Source organism: Chinchilla lanigera, unplaced genomic scaffold (genome assembly GCF_000276665.1).
Source record: "Chinchilla lanigera isolate Chin_1 unplaced genomic scaffold, ChiLan1.0 scaffold00193, whole genome shotgun sequence".
NCBI lineage: Eukaryota > Metazoa > Chordata > Mammalia > Rodentia > Chinchillidae > Chinchilla > Chinchilla lanigera.
In genome coordinates, this window is record NW_004955594.1 from 614,422 (window position 1) to 633,559 (window position 19,138).

The window sequence follows — 19,138 nt, forward strand, 5'->3', positions numbered from 1 at the left end:
CGATCTGGCTTGAGCTGCTCGGGGTGGGAGACCTGGAAGCGTTAGCCTAGCTGTTCTCGAGGCGGAGTAATTAGCCCAAGAAACATTATATTCATGTGAGTAACCTTTGCAGAAACAGTGCTCTACTGGATCTGAAAAAGTATCACTCGAGCTTGGCTACTGCTGCTCTCTAGCAGGGCTTTTAGATACCCATTTGTTTGCTACAAGAAAGGGGAGTTGGGGGACTTCAGCTTTTAAAGTTCGGGTGCTTTATGTCAGCTATCCAGAAGAGTTTCCTCAGCTCATTTTTTCCCTGATGCTATCAAAAATGGTGAAATTCTATGTAAAAGTAATTTTATTTAAGGTATGTCGACGTGCCAAGGCTTAAACGTACAGAGCTCCCAACTCAGAAGTTGACGAATTCCACGAGAATTTTAGGAGCGATTCTAAATCAGACAAAAATATATGCCTTGCTGCCTGCACAGCCCATCCGCGTTTCTCTCTTTGTTTTTCTATTCCCTGTGCAGTTTTAAGCCAGGCATATATGGCAGTACTGGAAAGGGAACATACCCAAGGTGCTACTTCAAGAAGTGTTGATGCTTTGCTCTTTTCTCCCAAGTCAGTTCCAACCCAAGTCTCCCGGCAAATAGGGCCTCAAATCCAGTGGAACCATTTGTAATGTATATGCCAGCAACCTGTTTTTACCTGATGCTTAAGGATCACATGGCACATCTTTCCATGATTAACTTTGGTAATGAGGAAGGCTGGAAAATTTTCAGATGTACATTGGACCCATCGGTAATGATCTCTTAAGTTTTGATTTTATGTCACATCTTATTTTCAGGGACTGTTCATGGCTACTGTGCCCTTTCATTATATTTCAATTTTATAAAGTTCCTTTAGACACTTTCAAGAAGAAAAACATCTTTAGCTTATTGTTGGTGTTAATCTCATATTCCAGAATGACATTCACTTTTATAATGCTAATGGCTACCTTTTTACAAACTGACCCAACTGGACTCAGGCTCTGCAACATTCTAGCTTAGTTACCATGTGCAGATTATCTAACCTCTTAGTGCATTGCTTTTTTTCAACTTTAAGTGGGGGTATTAATAGTGCCTACCTAATAGCACCCCATGAGATCATGCAGATAAATGAGTTGATGTCTACAAACATATGTAAAGTACATAAGAACTGCTTCATGCGTACTATTGATTAACATGTCCTTTAATTCTCATTTTATGCCTCAGGAAACTGAGGTAGAAAAAAGTGAACTTGTCCAAGGTCACAAAGCTCGTAAGTGCTGGAATCAGTATTAATAAGCAGGCCAGACTGATTCCAGAACCCATGTTATCAGCAACTTCACCCTTTGTAACTGGATGAATTTACTAAATGACTTCAAATAAAGTAAGTGTATTCAACTGATCAATGTTTAAAAACTACTCAAAACAGCTGGAAATTAAAGCAAATCATACTTTTTTAAGAAGACAAAATAATTCATTTGGTAAAGGAGAAATGATTGTTATCTCAGTGATCTACAAAATCCTATGTATGTCATCTATTTAGAACCTAATTTTCAAAATGCCTAAAAAGAATTTGTGCCAATGTGGTCTCTGGTGTCAAGGTGACCCCCGTGGGGACGATCTCTTTCAGTGGATGGTACAGCTATAAAGTTATCTAAACATTTTTTGGAATCTCTTTGTATTTGCAGCTGGTAATATTCCTTGAATTGCATACGTTTATATTATGTGTGTTGTATTGCACCTTGTCCCTAAGTTTATCTTGAGGTTTTTAAGAGACTCATTTTACTTCAAGGAGCACTGAATTTTGTGAACAAGTATCATGCCAAAAGAAAATGTTCTCTGGTTGAATAAATTTAGGAAATATTGTTAACATAAAGTTTCTCTGCTGCACAACTTGCCAGAACTTTTGCTATGCTAATATGCTTTATAACTCAAAATCCCCAAACTTATTTGACTACGAAAAATGTTGGGAGCAAGTGCTCTGTGAATCATCACATTTAGGGAAATGGTGTCCCTTTCAACAACCTGTGGTTTTTGACTTTGAATCCTGTTGCTCAGCCTTTTCTTTTCTCTGCTGAGGATGTGGTTAATCAACAACGTTCGTGTGGTGACTTCTCTGCCACTTGATCACTGTAGTTCCCTTCCTGAGGCCTTCATGCTGTCTCAGTGGTGGCACACGCAAGTCCAGAATAAGGGGCTGAGGTTGTCCCCGGGTAGTGGTGATTCTTGCTGGAATTGGTGATAGATAGGCTGTAGCAACTGAAGAAAAACAAGAAATCTGAGATAACTCCTGAGGTTTGGGTGTGCAGAATCAGAAGAGGCTTTGGTTAAGGATGAGTTTGAAATGAGAGCACATCCACGTGAAAACAGGTGCCTGTGCCATGCTCGGAGTCACGGCCACTTGGGAGAACAGCGGAAGCAAACGTGATGCTTTTAAATTTAAGAGCACAAAACCAGACCACTTCTTAAGTCTGTAAGGGTTTTCTTTCTACTTTCCTTTTGGGGAAGGCAAACTAGTTACAAAAAAAAATCAGATTCAGGTTGTTATCCTTGAGAAAAAAGGACTTGGCTTTGCTTGACTTATAGCTTGCTTTTTCCTATTCTGTCTCCTGGTCCTGGCATCGGGTTTGCTCTGCACAGTCTCACTGTGAGGGGTATTCCAGCCTCCCTGGATGTGCTGCATTCTCTTTCCCACCCAGTGGCTACCTGATGGGAATAGGCAGCCTGTATTTTGTGAGACAACCCCCTGCTTGGCATGTTTGTATCTTTGAAAGGTAGAACTATGTGAAACTGCAGGGCCATGAGCAGGACACAAAAGATTCATTCATGCAAAGTGCATGTCAAGTTACTGTGAGATTTGGGGCCGGGCAGAAGTGTGCTTCCTTTACACCTGTCAAGTGCAGAGGGGCTTTTCTGGCCTGGGAAATAAAAATTTAAACCTATGTCTGTATGAGAAAATGAGCTCCTGCAACATCATGCAGCATTATTAAAATGAAACAGAGATCTAGATGAATAATTATCATTTGCTCTCACTCAATTTAGAATCACCATGACCCCCACAGTCACTTGTAGCTCAGAAATCCCATGAAGCTGCCCTAAATATTTCTCCTCATGTGAAAATCCCCTTTTGGAAATGCCTCACCGCTATAAGAAACCTTACTTAGTAGACTGATAAATAGGTCTTTTGCCTCTAAATTCTTAATTACGGTTTAGAAAACCATGCAGATGACTCAGAATCTTACTTTTTAAAAAATGTGAACTGCTCAGAATTGGCTTTTACCTCGGGAAGATGGCATGCGTGTCTGTTTTATTGCCTTCCTGCCAAAACAGTGTGTCCTTAGGCATGCTCCTCTGTGTTTTCTATTGCTAACTACATTTTGCCAGACACTGTTCTGTGAATGCAAAGAATTGGTAAGACTAATGCCCAGCCTCTCACAGTGCTCGTCCCATACTTCCGCAGAACTTATCTAGAATCCTTGAGCGTTTTGTAGTCAGTAGCATTACCTTGAGGCTCTGCCGGAGTATCACTTCATTGTCGCTTTCAGCCTTGTAGAAAGCTTCAGATGTCCTTGGTTCTAATCAGGCTGTACAAGTAGACGTGTGTGAGTTTTGGTTCTGGTTAGTGGTTGCTAGTCCCAGGTCACTTTGCTCCGTGGTGAGTTCATTCAAACCCAGAAAGTCACACCTGTGTCCTGTGCACGGGTGCTGCAGGCTTAGGTGGAGAAAAGCAGGGATAAAGTTGGAACCCAAAGCCCAGAATGGCAGGAGAGGATGTGGGGGCTCCACCCGATCACCTCTGGGTTCACCAAGAGGGTATCTACCGCGACGAATACCAGCGTACATGGGTGGCCGTCGTGGAAGAGGTAACTTTTCATTTTGCTTATTTCTTTGATTTTGCTTTCAAGTAACTTGATTTCTGTCCATTGTCAATATTCTGAAGTCTTTGGTTTTGTTTTTGATCGTTGCTTTCCATTAGGAGACGAGTTTCCTAAGGGCACGAGTCCAGCAAGTTCAGGTTCCCTTAGGTGATGCAGCTAGGCCAAGTCACCTTCTTACTTCCCAGCTACCTCTCATGTGGCAACTCTACCCAGAGGAACGCTACATGGATAACAACTCTCGCTTGTGGCAGATACAGCATCATTTAATGGTATACATGTTGCTTAATCATTTTCCATTGTATTGGGACTCTTATAACAGAGTACTCTATAAACTTTTATTTTTCTGACAGGTCAGGGGAGTACAGGAGCTGTTGCTTAAGCTTTTGCCTGATGATTAACCTGGTATGTATTTCTATTTCTCCTCTTTACTCCATTCTTTATTTTCACTCTATTCAGTTGTGGTGATTTTAATGATTTTTTTTTCCAGGTGCTGGGATTCTAGGAAGATATGCTCCTCTGTTCTGTTCAGTATATGGCAATCTCTTCATCCACCACTGCAGTGCACCCACTCTTGGGCCTGGGGGGAGGGAGTGGGTTGAAAAACTGCTCGAGAACATAGATGTTTAGGAAGGGTCATGAAGAACACTGCAAGTGACACTGCAGAGAGAGTTACACAGGCAGAAAGTGAGTCAACAAAGGCACTTAGTCAGGATACATAACTTGAAGTTGACTCCTTTGGAAATTGCCATAGAACCTTTAATGGACATCACCAGCTGGAACTGGGGTTTGATGAATCCCACAAAAGTCAGCACGTGCTACAGAACAGATGCCCTGATCACCAAGGACTTGGTACTGATTTAGAGAGAAGAGAGCAGCTCCTAGAAGCATCAACATCTATTTGTCATTTATTTGCCCTGCAGAAATTCACCTGCCTTTCCTTCTCTCACCCTGTAAATATCCTAGGTTTTGCTCCAGTGTTTCCCATCCCAGTACTGACCTAATTTGGATCTATTGAGAATTTAGGGGGTTAGCAGGGGGAAAGGGTTATTTGTATTGCTGAAATCCGTTACAAAGGCCCCTAGGCCTCTTTTCTTCCTGAAAATGTGTCTTCAGATTATTAGAAGTTGCTGATCAAAATTGTGAACACTTAAATTTCTTCTCTGGTAACAACACTTCAAATAATCTGGTTTTCATAACAGCTCCAAAAATTATTTTCGCCGTTTACCTGGCACCTTTCTCAAGAAGTAATAGCACCAAATGTTGTTGATTCCTAGGAAAGCATTTACTACCTGTGAAGGATTTTCTGAGTTAACCATAAGTTTATATACATTAAAACAAGCTTTTACTTTTTAAAACAAGTCAAGCTAGGCGTGGTATTCCTAGCTACTTGGGAGGCTGAAGTAAGAGTATTGATTGAGCCCCCATGTCCTGGGCCAGCCTGGATAACATATAGTAAGACCTCATTTAAAAATGTCTTGAGAATAACAGCTACCATGTATCGAGTCCTTACTGCCTTCTAGGCACTGTACTACATACTCTATATACTTTTTTCACATTTAGTCCTTCCTTCAAGGCTTCCAGGTAGGTATCACTCACGTTTTATACATGAATGGTAAAGAAAAAAGGCTCAAGGAATTGAATCATTTACCAAGTTTCCCCATGAGTCATAGACCTGGAGAGTGGGCCAGACCCCGTGAGTGGCAGCATCAGCTCCTGTAGCTCAACAGTACTTTACAATGTTCAAGATGAGTAGATTAAGGTTTTTTGTCTCATGTAAATCTATATCTTCCAAACGTAATGAAATGGATATTATGAAAATACAGTTGGTTCATCATATACATGGGAAGAATACTTTTAGTGTAATTATTTTCCAGCATTTGTAAGGGTACACTACTTGTCTCAGAAGAAAATTCCATGCAGTGAGGCTTTATAGTGTTTATGAAAAAAAGCAAAATAATCATTTTTCTTGTTTTAGATTTCTGGATATGCCACAAAAGGATCCGTGCCAGAAACAAGCCTGTGAAATACAGAAATGTTTACAAGGTAGTATGTAACATGCTTTTTAAATACATCTCAACTTTACCTGTGAACTACTATATAAGGCTAATTATTCTTTTATCAGCAACTTACATTCTTTTCTAACATTTCTGTAATTTATCCTGATGACTTCTCCCATTGTAACATCAAAGATAGAAATAAAAAGTAATGTGATCTAAGCCAGATTTTCTCAATCTTAGTTGTACATTAGAATCACCTGGAGAGTTGCCTAGAACAATTAAATCAGATTTCCTAGGGCTAGTGTCATTCAAGAAAGCTAATGATTTCATTGCATAGCCAAGTTGAGAATTGCTAAACTGATCAGGTCCCTTTATAAAAAAGGTCTAGTTTTAAAATTAGTCTTCAGGGGCTGGGGATGAAGCTCCTTGGTAAAATAATTACCCAGCATGCTCAAGGCCCTGGATTTGATCCCTAGCACTGCCAAAACCAAACAAAGTAGTGTCTTGGTTACTTTTCTCATTGGCTGAAACAAAATACCTGATGCCCAGAATTAAGGAAGGAAATGTTTAGTTAGCTCAGTTTGTGGCGGTTCCGGTCCATGTTTGGCTGGCTCCAAGGCAGAGTGGCACATGGCAGAGAGCAACAGTTCATGGTGGCAGAAAACAGCAAAAGCAACAAGAGCAAAAAGGGAGGTAAAGCAAGAGCAAGCCTCTTTCCCTCCCTTATATTGTGTGCAGGCTGCCCGCCCCAGGGTAGGTGTAGCGCTCACACCCATAATACCTGCATTGGACCACAGATCAGTCATAAACTCTAGCAGCCCGCCCCAAGACTGCATGAGGCTTTGCGGGGACATCCAGACACAAACCGTAACAGCAGTCTTCACTGCAGCTGACAGCTTACTTTTTAAAAGCAATCTGGTAGGAGCGGGTTGAAAGTGCAAGTGGAGGGGCTGGGGATATAGCTCAGTGGCATAAGCTCCTGCCTGGCAAGCACAACGTCCTGAGTTCAATTCCTGGTACCAAAAAAATAAAAGTGCAAGCGGAATTTGTTGCCACAGTCAGCAACTAAATGGCAAAAGTAAATTTCAATTAAAGCATATTTGATGTGATTTATCCATTAGGCTTTAAATAAGCTAAGTTTGACCAAATATTAGAGGACTATTTTTTAATCAGCAAATAATCATTGCCAGAAAAGTAAATAACATCATTATATTGTGAAAAGTGGCTTTTTGCTTTTTTATTATTAAAGTAATAAAGGTGGGTATTCATGAAAATAAAGAAAGGTGTAAAGGAAAAATGGTCAAGGTTCCTCCAGATATTTACCTACCACCAGAGAAAACCTTTGTGTATTTCATTTGATGTAACTTTCATTCTTCATTTTATGATGTAAACAATATTTTATAAAATTTATTCTAAAACACATTTAATACTTCAGTTTTATCCTTCTTCCCTTTAAAAAAAAGGAAAACTTTTTTTGTTTGTTTGTTTTTGTTTTTTTCCGGTACCGGGAATCGAACTCACGACCTTGCGCTTGCCAGGCAGGTGCCGTGCCGCTGAGCTAAATCCCCAGCTCCAAGGAAAACTTTTTTTTTGCATTTATTTTCTTCAAAATAAAACCTTATCTTACTTGAAGTAGCAACTGACAGCTAAAGGGGAATAAATCAAAATAAAATGAGCTGGTACAGTGTGAAAGGTTTGAAAATTGGAAAGACAATACTTAGTAGATGACGAAGGCTTTACACACTTAATCTTTTTTTGGTCTTTTTGAGACAGGGTCTCACTATGCAGTTCAGGCTGGCCTCAAACTCGCAATGATTCTCCTGCCTCAGCCTCCCGAGTGCTGGGATTACAGGCATGCAGCACCATGCCCAGCCACATTTAATCTTTTTATCCATGAGGTAGAAGCTAGTATGGCCACCATTTTATAGACAGAAAAATAGACAGAAGTTATATAACTTGGCCAGAGTCCCAAAACTATTGAGAGGTATGGCTAATTCCCATGCACCCCCTCAGATCCCCTGGAATCTGCTGCACATGTTTTCGGTAAAGGGCCAAACAGGTGATATTTTAGGATGTGAAAGTTGCAAGGTCTTTGTTGTATATTCAGTGCTTTTATAAAAACCAAATTATTCTTACATATGTGAATTCTGTGCATTTTTCTAATTTATCAAATTACCAAAAGGGATCAGTGACCCATTTTAAAAAGACAAATAGGCTATTAACATAACCTTAAAAGAAAATGAAAGTATATATTAAAATAGTCTTCAACTACTTGGTTTTTTTTTTTTTTTTTTTTTTTTCTTTTTGAGATAGGGTCTCACTGTGCAGTTCAGGCCGGCCATGAGCTCACTTTGTAGCCCAGGCCCGCAAAGATCCTCCTGCCTCAGCCTCCTGAGTGCTGGGATTACAGGCGTGCACCACCATGCCCAGCAATTACTTTGTAAATTATACTTTTCTTCCTAAGTGACCTGTTGACAGGTCTGAGAAAGAATCCAGTGGCCTTGACTATACCTCTTTGCTTCGTTTCATAGGTATTAAAAATAAAAAGGGGTAGAAAGTGCTGATCTAAACCTCGCTGTACACTTAGTCTGAAGAGATCATGACTAGAGTCTACCTGTTTTTCAGCCAACAATTACATGGAATCAAAGTGTCAAGCTGTCATTCAAGCACTGCGTAAGTGTTGTGCTCAATATCCCAAGGGAAGATCTCCTGTCTGCTCAGGATTTGAAAAAGAAGAAAAGCTGACACTGAAGACTCCATCAGAGTGAAGTTCTGCTGAGAAGTTAAATGCTGTTTCATTTCCACCAAGAACATTTTGTTTATCCTCCTGACTTCTTTCAGGCCAGGTAGCAGCAAATAGCAAATGAAAAAGTCAACTACAAGAGTTAATGAATATGCCATCTATGCAGAATACAGAAACAGAAATGTATTAAAAGAAAAATATGTAGAATGTAAAAACTGAGCTGCTAAAATAAAGCTGTTTAAATGAAGATTTTTGGTTTGGTACTCTATTTTAAAGCTATTAGATACAACTATTAAGGAATTCTCTTTAGCACTTGAGTTCACCACTGGTGCCATTCATAAAACTTAAGTCATGGAGGCATGTTAGTTGAAGATTCATGTTTCCCTTCCTAGATTAGATGCTAAATTAAATCAAAACTTCTTTAGCCCAACTCCATACCTGATGTACTTCCAGTAATGCAAAGTATCCTTCTAGAGCATTTCTTTCTGTTTTACATTCCCATCACAGTACCTAGCCAGAAGCTGCTTAATTTTTGTTGTCGGTGGTAGGAAAGGCATATAAATGATTCTCGTAATGTTTGGTGATCCCTTATTGTAAAGATTGGAAGTCAGATAAGCAGCAATAGAATGAAATGTTAAGTGGTCTATCTATTCTTCATGTCCTTATTATAATCAAAAGCTGTTACAGTAGATTCAGATACTACTACAGAGATGCTGAGGGAAGCTTGTTGGAAGTTTGCAGCTACTTTATGGCCATTTGCTTTCCTCCAACAGGTGCTAGATCTATCACTGCCCCTCCTCCCCAGAAGAAAAAGATGACTTTTGAATAAATGAAAGATACCTTTTTCTAAAAGATGACTATCAGAATGAAAGCAAGAGAAATTCTGATAAGTCCTTCATGTCCAAATACCATTATTGTTTGAGGCAGTATTCCCCAGTTTCTAGGAATTGTTTAAATATGCAAAAGGGGGGCTTCTGTGGTCAGGTATTTGGAGAGTGCTGGCTAGGCGTAAGTAAACAGGTTACTTTCTTGTCACGCTTTAGTTTTTTGTATGCTAATGTAAATTATTTCTTTGGAAAAGAGTATATTGCCAAGTGAACCTATTTTTGCAGACAAGAAAGACTGTTTTCCTAAGACTTGGAGAAATACTGCCTTGAGGACACCGGTCCACAAACCAGAGTTAACAGTGCTAAATTCCCATGAAATAATTTAAAGGAACCCTTGTGTTAATAGTAAAACAATTTAATAAGGTATTTTACAACTGTTTATACCATCTCTGAATCTAAATTACTTAAATTAATGGATAGTGGTGGGATTTACATTAGAATTATAAAATCAAATAGGTTATTTTTATTACAAAATTAATTTTACTGTGTTTTAGGCTGTTTTATATGGTTTTTCGTAAGGTACAAACTTCGAGTTCAAAAGCTTCAAATCAATTGTTCCTTCCTTTAAACTGCCCTCAGTTTGTCAACAGGTCTCTTGAGAGACAATCATCTAAACCTTACTCTCCTTAGCTACTATAATCCATAGAAAAATGAGACAGACATCAGAGAAGGCTAACATTTGCCAAGTGCTTTTCATTTAACATGGATTGAGATTAGCACTGAAACTCAGTCTTCAAGAAAGAACTCTTAATGGGTGAGAAGTTATGTTTTCATCCATTTGATTTTTGTTTTTTTGAGACAGCACCTCCCTATGCAGTTTAGGCTGGCCTTGAACTCGCTATGTAGGCCAGACTGACCTCAAACATTGGATCCTCCTGCCTCAGCCTTTCAAATGCTGGGATTACAGGCATGTGTCACCACACCAGGCATTCACCCCCCATTTTAAAGTGGAGAAATGAAGCTGATAATTTGGTGGAGGGAGCAGGGGGCAGTATTCTCATTTTCCTATGGGGCTGGAATTTTGGACCTTCCCAAACACTGATAATACTCAGAAATTGTAAATCCATCATTATACCATTTTTCTAAGCAAAGACTGACTGTATTCTCCTAACATGTACAAAAGTAAAATTTTCAAATAAGTGCTCAGCCACTAGTTAGGCCCACTTTTCTGGCACACATCAAACAAAAGGATGATGGAGAGAGCACTGTAAGAGTCAATACACAGATCTCTGCCTTTGGAAACCACAAGCACCTGCCCCAGGAGCATGTTAAGTAGAATCATGCAGAGCTCATTCCTCATAGAACCCAGACTCTTACGAGAATCACACCTGAGCCGGGTGTGGTGGTGCACACCCATAATCCCAGCAGCCCTTGGGAGGCTGAGGCAGGAGGATTGCTGCAAGTTGAAAGCCAGCCTGGGATATGAGTTCAAGGCCTGAAGTACATAGTGAGACCCTGTCCCAAAAAAACAAAAAACAAAAAATTATAAATACTACAAAAAATCACATCTGGTCATTTCCTAGAATCTGTGTAGTAACTACCCGTATCAGTCACACAGCAAGGGCTCTCCCACAAGTGACAGGCTGGGTGGGCTGAGCAACTAAGGGGCCACCTGGGTGGAGGAATTTGGTTGGCACATTAGCACAATGACAGTGGTATTCATGAGGTTAGGGTCAGCAACGAGGACACCGAGTCTTGGAGAGATTGGAAACACCGGAGCCCATCTATTGATGCCCAGCAGGAAACGTAACTCTCTTGCACACTTTACTCACTTTCAGGACCCAAGGGAGAACAGATTCATCTGACTGCATCGCTGGCTCAAAGGGTTGCTCAAAGTGACAAGCATGCAGGGTGCAGCCTCAGTGGCCCAGGAAAGGACACAAGAGCCCTGGGAAGGCACTGCCGACTGCAGGAGAAGGAAAAGACTGCATAAATTCCTGCTACATAGCTTTGGGTAATGTAGGTCTCTTCCACTGTGGAGCTTACAAGTAGCTGTGAGGGCAGTGTCACCACTACCCACCAGCAGGGGGCGCCGCAACCTTGAACACATGCTAAGCAGTTTCTCCGGACCGTGCATACAAAGCTCAAGGTCAATCAACTACTTTACCTGAAACAAGGCCATTGGCATGAGGCTTCAGCTTAGTCTCCCTAAAGCCCAAAAGTACTTCAATGAAGGTTCAGCTAAACTAAACTGTGTAGTATCAGCATGAGACCAGCGCACAAAATGGACCTCGCTAGGTCCTTCACGTTCTCAACAGCTGCCAGCTAGGAATAAACTGCAGGAAGGTCATACAGACCTCATTTCAGGCCAGTATGGAGTCTGGTGCGACTTACTACAACCTCCTCCAGGAAGTTTAGGTCAACCTAATTTTTGCTGTGCTTACCAACAAGCACAAAGATATGGAGTAAAAGGCAGCAAACCTCCACCCCACAGGAGAGGCCTTTGGTGGCCATCCCCCTCTATGCAGCCCAAAAGGACACTTCTTTTAGGTCCCCCCCAAACATCTTGCTATGTAGTTCAGGCTGGCCTTGAACTCACTATGTAGCCCACCTTGGCATAGAAATCACAGTGACCCTTCTGCCTCAGCCTCCTGAGTGCTTGGATGACAGTTGTGCCACCATGTTTGGCTGTTTTTGTTGTTTTGCTGTCACCATTCCATAGGGGTTAGGTCAAAGGTACAGTTACCAATGGCTACAGCCATGACCACCGTAAATTATATAACCCAGAGTCCCAGGCCTCGGGAAGATATGGGGAAATAGGAAACTGTCATCCGTAAGTATGTTGCAAGTTTAAAAAAAAAAAAAAAGACCTATAGGATTAAAACACTCAGATGACCCAAATGTTGTATGGCCCTCGTATGGGTTTTGATTCAAACAAAATAAATGTGTACCACTTGAGGTAAGGAAATGTTTCACAAGGACCACATATTCAATGACAAAGAATTCTACTTTTGGTTTAAGAAGGTACTGTTCTTATGATCTTTAAAAGAAGTACTCAACCTGCAGCAACACATACCACAATGTGATAAAATGATTCTTTGGGTTTTTTTTTTTTTTTTTTTTTTTGGTTTTTCTCCGGTACCGGGAACCGAACTCACGACGTTGCGCTTGCGAGGCAGGCGCTTTGCCGCTGAGCTAAATCCCCAGCCCCTGATTCTTTGGGATTTGTTTCACAGTAATTGATAAAACAAGTGTAACTAAGATTTTATGATTGTTGTAAGTGGGTAAGGGACACATGGGGAGTTACTGTGGTATATTCTCTACCTTCACATGTTTCAAAATTTCTGTAATAAAAAGCAACAATAATTTTTAAAAAATTCTTGGAAAAAATATGTAGTAGAGAAGCTCTTAACATTATGATTTGGACGGCCAGGAAGTAGCTCAGTGGCACAGCGCCTGCCTGGCAAACATAAGACCCTGAATTTGATTCCCGATACCAAAAAATTATGATTTGGGGATGACTCACAGGAAAAAAATATGTAGTAAAGAGGCGGAGAACATCATGATTTGGGGATGATTCATACATATTACAAGCCAAATAGGTTATGTTGCCTTAAATGTTATTCAGATGTAATGAGGAAATGCAGATAGGTGAGTTCTATAAAGTTCTATGCATGTACCAGTTGCTTCCATTTTTAGATTCAATACATCCTTTTCAAGACAGCTTAAAAGAAACATTTTAAATTACGAGATTAGAAACACAAATATTTTACATGGAATCACCTGGAGGTTTAAGAACTGAGTAAAATTATATAAGTTCACAACATCATTATCCACATATTCAACAAATACTCAGAACCCCATTAAGTGCGAGACACTGGGAGTATAATAGTTGAAGACAACAGAAGCCTTGCCCTCTGGAAACTGATATTCTAGTTGGGGGTTACAGTAAATGTGTTAAGACTCTAAATGTGTATATATCAATTTTTATTTGAAAGAATAATTCTGAGAGTTGGAGGTCATCATGAGACAGCAGATTGCACTTGATGGAAATTTATTCCACATATATTGTACCATCGTTATTTCTCAATCCTAAATGCCTGGAATGCTACTTCTTTCAAATTCTGGTTTAAATGATGCATCTTGTAGTAACTGGATAAAGAAACAGAACTGGCACACAGAAGCTGTGGCTACCCCTAAAGTTTCGAGAGATGTAAAGAATATTTTATATTTCAAATCTTTTTTTTTTCAGTGCTAGGGACTGAACCAGGGCCTAACAAATCCCCAGCCAAGTGTCCTAACACTACATCCCCAGTTTTTTTTAAACTTTTGAGAGAGGGTCTCTGAATTGCCCAGGTTGGCCTTGAACTTGCTGTCCTCCTAAATCAGCCTCCCAAGTAGCTGGGATTACAGGCATGTGTCACTATGCTCAGCGTAAAACCTTTTCTATGAAATAATACAAGACACTTCTTTCTTCTCCCACCGAAATATTTGTTTTACTATAAATAAACCCTTTAGAAATAGCCATGACGTGTTATCCAGTGTGATAGAAAACATTCCTGAACAACAGTCATCCCTAACCATTTGGAAATGGATTTCTAGCAGGTGATTTCCCTAGACTTTTCTATTAAATACAGTATCTTCAATATGCATGTACCTTTAGCCTAAGTTCATTTCATATTCAGATTTTATCAGTTATAGTTCGTGGGCTGCCATTTTTGCCAGGATAATTATAGCTGGTATAAATAGCTCTCTTCCTGTAATCTAAAACCAACTAAAAAAGAAAGTACACACCAAGATACCAAAATCGTGGATTGCTTAAAGGCAAATGTATTCAGTTCCTTTCCATGCAGCACACAATAAGGTAACTATGTGCTTCTTTGAGGGCCCTAACACCCTCCATGGTGAACAATCTTGCAGTGTGTTCCGGTATCTTAAAGGGGAAAAGGAACATTCTTGCTGACCCAGAGCTGGCCAAGCGGGGAGTGTACAGGGAGGAGAGCTAACATCTAATGTCTCTTCCGTCACTTTTCAGCATATGGTAGGGCCAGTATTAACTTGTACCAACAGATGCCAAGAGAAGCCATTCAGATCTGTCATGACAGGGAGGAAGGCACAGGAGAAGAGGAGGGAGACACTTGATGCTCTATGATGGAGTGTAGAGGCTGGCTGCTGGCTGGAGAAAACCAGAAAACGGAAGTACAGTCGTCCTCCTTAGGATGCCATACCGAGCAGAAAGCCTCCAAAAAATCCTCCAGTCACTACAACGTTCTTCTTCACAAATGACACAACCTAGAAACAGAAGATTTAACAAATGGGTTATTTTGCAAAGGATGTTAACATCAGGATTCATCTCTATTACTGATGATTAATAAGCAATGTCCTCATTTCCTTAAACTACAAAGCTTACCATCTCCCTTCTCTCCTGTAAAGTTCCTGCTCATCTGAGGCTCAGAGGGTACACTCCGCACCCTTTAAGCATCCTGGCCTTATTATCCCCTCAACTCAAGTACAGTGACTTCATCGCCTGCCCATGGTAAGCTACTGACACTGAATTCCCCATCACTTTGCCACCCCCAGCCTCCTTGAATCTTCAAACCTCACTGCCACTCCTGCCCCTAAGTCCCCTGGACCTCCACATTTCCCTAAATAAACGGGGACTCTACCACCAGAGGAAAAGAAAAAAGGCTCCACCTTCTTTGAAATAACCGTATTCATTTTTATTTTCTTCCTATTCATTCTTCAATTGTCTACTTTGTCATTCAAGTCCACTACTAAAACTGTTCCCATTAAAGTTACTTTGTTGCTAAATAATGAACTTAACATGTTCGTTCTATTTTCCAAGTCAGAAAACAGGTACTAGAGCTGGGGATGGTGGCACACACTTGTAATCCCAGCACTCAGGAGGCTGAGGCAGGAGGACTGCTGTGAGTTCAAGACCAGCCTGAGCTACAAAGAGAGCTCAAGGCCAGCCTGAACTGCATAGTGAGACCCTGTCTTAAGACAAAAAAAAAAAAAAACAAAAAAAACCAACCAACCAGAAAACAGGTTGTATGATCCCCCGCAATGGATAACAGCACTACCTTTGGCAAACAGCTTGCCACCATACAGGGGCTGTCACCTTGCACCTGGCTTGCTGAGGCTTCTGCTCAGAATTTTTCTATTTTGCTAAGTCATTTACCATTCAACTATCTGTTTTCCAACTTCTACAACTTGCTCACATCTCTTGTGTACTAGTGTTCATCTCCTGTTCTCTTGGTCCTTGTGAGTTTGAACTTTCTTTTTCTTACTTTGTTACCATCTTTAAGAAATACTTCAGAAGTAGAGAAAAATACATGTGTTTATCTGCCATGTTTAAGCTAAGCACCTCATCTTCTACTATTCCACTTTATATGACAGTTTCCTGTCACTGCTACTAGTATGATTACCTCCTTAAGTCCCCAGTGCCTAGCAGGACAGGCCACTCAGTATACAATAATCCTCAGGTGGATACAGGGTATTTTCTTCCTCTGCACTAAATCTGTTCCTTTTCCCCCATGAAATGGAACTAGTGGGAGAATGTCACTATTCAGGGAATAAAAGGGCCCAGTGACCTTCTTGACATCCCAATCCCAGTTTATTTTTCCCCAGTTCAGTGTACTTATTTCGTTGGGACATTTAACATGTTTTTTTTCTTTTTTTTTTTCAATTTTATTTATGTATTATATAAAAAGATCTACACTAGTCTGGCCTTTAACATGTAAAAAGTAAATCTCCATTCACAAGGTTAAATATAGGAAAATATAAAAGCAGACTGAATTATCAAAAAAGAAAAGTTATTTTTTATCACTAATACAATTCTTTTCCCTGATTATAATCCATAATCAGTGTCACCTAAAATACGAGAACATCTGTACAGAAGTGAACAACTCTAGTACCTCTTTCTCTATATATATTAGGACCACTGAACTCAGAAAAAGCAGAGCTGGGCTTGTTAAATTGTTGTTAGTTTGAGAAACTCCTACCATTTGAAGGAAGCAAGAGGAAGATTTAGGTAGCAGAAAACTTATACAATAACTTAAAAAGTTAAAAGCTTGTAGTGAGAAAATAATCCTGTGCATCCTTCTTAGCAGTTCTAGGAAAATGGCCTTATTGCAGATCCCAGGTCCAAAAGAAGACAACCAATCACTCAAACAACTGGCTCAGTTCATTTGCTGTATGGCTGGTGATGGTGCATTTATGGTGAATAGGTCAACAGAATAATCATGACCCAGAGGTGAAGCAAAGCCATATCGGTAATTACAAACACTCATGCTATGGCGTATCTTTGAAGAAAAATTCCCGGACAAGTACTAAATTGGTCAGTGCAACTCGCAGCTTTGCGAACTTTTCCATACATTCCTGCCAGATTAGTTTCTGAGTCATTAAAAGGAACGGGAACATTTCACTGACATGTGCCTTTGCCAGTGTCAACTGCAGACAGGTTAATCGAGGACCTATTGCTGGTGCTCACAGAGGCAGAGCTCATCTGCTGCTCAAGGCGCTCTAGCTAGAAGACCAGAGTTCTTCTCTGTGCTCTGGCTCTCCAGCATGGTCTGCTTCTGGATGAGGGTGTCTGTCAACTGATGCAGCTGGCTTTCTAGCTCCGACTGACTGCTGTCACTTAGTGTTTTGTTGGTGAGCTGATTCCTGAGTTTTTAAATTTCTTCCTCTTGATCTTTAATTCTGCTTTGCAATGTGTTCTCTGTTCAATACAGATCATCTTCTATGTAGTGGAATTCTTGCTTCAGTGGGTTCAATTCTGCCTCTAGCTCTTGTTTAGATGCTTTTCTGCCCAGCTATCTGATCTTGTAGATCAACTGTTCTCTTGGTGATTCTGCTTCACTAACCTGCTGAGCCTCCATATCCTGCAGCTCAGACCTGAGCTGATGTATCTGGCCCATCAGCTTCTGTATTTCTTCCCTCTGCATGTCCCTCTCACGGTGAAGCTCTTCTGGCTCCCTGGTATTAGTAGTGCTGCTACCTAAGCCTTCAAAACCAGAGTCTTCCTTTAAGCTGTTAATCAATTTCTCTTTAGATTGGTGTATTCTAGTGGCCTTTTGCTTACAGGCAATTAATTCCTGCTTAAAAGACTCCAACTTGTGCAGCTTGACTTACTGGTACAGTTCATCAACTCTCCTCTTCTCGTCAGACTATTTTCTATCTGCAGGAGTAACTTTCTGCCAAGTTCTCCCATTCCATTTCCATTTTATTAAGGTGTGTGCAGCACACAATCTGCACGTTTGTAGTTTTCTTGCTCTCTCTTCAAAGTGGTATCTGCTTCATATAGTCTCTCCTGAACAGTTTGCAGAGCCTGATTCTGTAGGCTACTCCCTTCACTATGATCCTGCATTATTCGTGACTTCTCACTCTGCAGGGCTTCTAGAGCTTCTGTGCGAGTGCTAAGCAGCTGGTCGGCCTCCTGGAGACTCACTTTCAGTACAGCCAGCTGAGAATCCCTTGTAGCCACTGCTTCCGTCAGGTCATCGACTTGGCCTCTGAGTTCTCGAGTTATTTGATCACTCTTTGGTCAACATTCCATTTTTCAACTCTTGCTCTTGCTTTGTTTAATTCTTCTAGAGTTTCTTTGACTCTTTGAAGGGATGAGGCTATTTCCTGATTTAAAGACTGAACTTCATTCCTCAGCAACTGATTCTCCAGCCGGAGATTAGACAGTTCATGTGATTTGCCACTGTCACTAGGTGCTGGGTTGTGATCAGTGTGAATAGCAACATTAGAGGATGTGTTTTCCTTTGAAGAATCCTCTTGGCCTCCAGGGTTAGGATGTGAATTATTTGCAGCATCATGGCTTTGGCTTCCAGAATTTCCTTCATTGGCTTTGATGGTGGTGACACTGGTGTTCACAGAACTGATATTTGATGTCCAAGAACTTAGAAGGACAGGTGCTTTGCCCTTTTCTTTCTTGAGCTCCACCCTCCCAGTGGGTTCTTTCTGTGAACTATTAAGAAAATCAAATAGCCGCTCATCATCAGGTTCTGACTTTTTCCTTCCAACAAACTGGGATGAAGGCCTCAAAACAGGTGCATTTTCAACAGGACGGGAAGCCTTCCTGGGTATCCCAGATCCTACTTTCATGTTTGCAGGGCCAGCTAAGATGGTAGCTTTTTGATTTCAAATGCTGTCAGCTGCTGAGGAAATGTAAGTAGCTTTAGGTCCAGTCTGATAAGTCAAATCTGTATTTTGCTGATGTAGTTCAAGATAGTCAGCAATTTTGCTGGTGGTGTTCTCTCTTCTACTGAGAGCTGTTGCAGCCCCTTGATCAACACGGCTTAAAAGATCTTCTGCCTTTCCAGCGAGATCAACTAACCAAGACATGATGGCAGCAGAATAATCCTATAGGTGAATCTGAGGGCTCCATAGGACTATACCTCAGCCTCGATGTCCTCCTAGGCTGGGCCCCCTCAGCAGCCGGCCCAGGGAGGACCGAGGCTCAGTAAACCACCTCCGGGAAAGATGGGGCCGGGCTACCTCTTTCTATTTAACGTTTCTTAAGGTAATAAAGTAGCAAAGTACAGAGGTTTCCTGTCCCTTCAATGCTAGCCAATATAACCTAACCTGGACTTGTGCTCCTGCTATCTGCTTTTAAATAAAGTTTTACAGAAACATAGCCACACCCACTTGTTTATACATCATCTCTGGCTATCTTCATTTT

General features: G+C 40.8%; 3 protein-coding genes and 1 pseudogene across 3 annotated transcripts in view; 2 read left to right on the top strand and 2 right to left on the bottom strand.

The window, feature by feature from the left end:
- Nucleotides 1-5,721, top strand: Mtcp1 (mature T-cell proliferation 1; the record flags this gene model as incomplete). Its single annotated transcript, XM_005414648.2, is given in 5 exon segments — nt 1-95; nt 3,714-3,865; nt 3,979-4,149; nt 4,231-4,282; nt 4,368-5,721. Coding segments are annotated over 3 exon segments (324 nt in total). The 3' UTR covers nt 4,279-4,282; nt 4,368-5,721.
- Cmc4 (C-x(9)-C motif containing 4) lies at nt 4,095-10,359 on the top strand. The gene is made up of 3 exons (XM_005414653.2): nt 4,095-4,149; nt 5,856-5,923; nt 8,503-10,359. Exons 2-3 carry the CDS (start codon nt 5,866-5,868, stop codon nt 8,643-8,645), a joined length of 201 nt encoding a protein of 66 aa, XP_005414710.1. The 5' UTR covers nt 4,095-4,149; nt 5,856-5,865; the 3' UTR covers nt 8,646-10,359.
- Nucleotides 10,360-13,417: 3,058 nt separating this feature from the next.
- The window catches only part of Fundc2 (FUN14 domain containing 2), a 28,403-nt gene continuing 22,682 nt past the window's right edge, over nt 13,418-19,138 (bottom strand). The window contains exon 5 of the mRNA XM_005414654.2: nt 13,418-14,739. Coding sequence (XP_005414711.1) covers nt 14,662-14,739 — 78 coding nt within the window. The 3' untranslated portion in view covers nt 13,418-14,661. The remainder of the gene's footprint in view (nt 14,740-19,138) is intronic.
- Nucleotides 16,634-18,914, bottom strand: LOC102005092 (annotated as a pseudogene).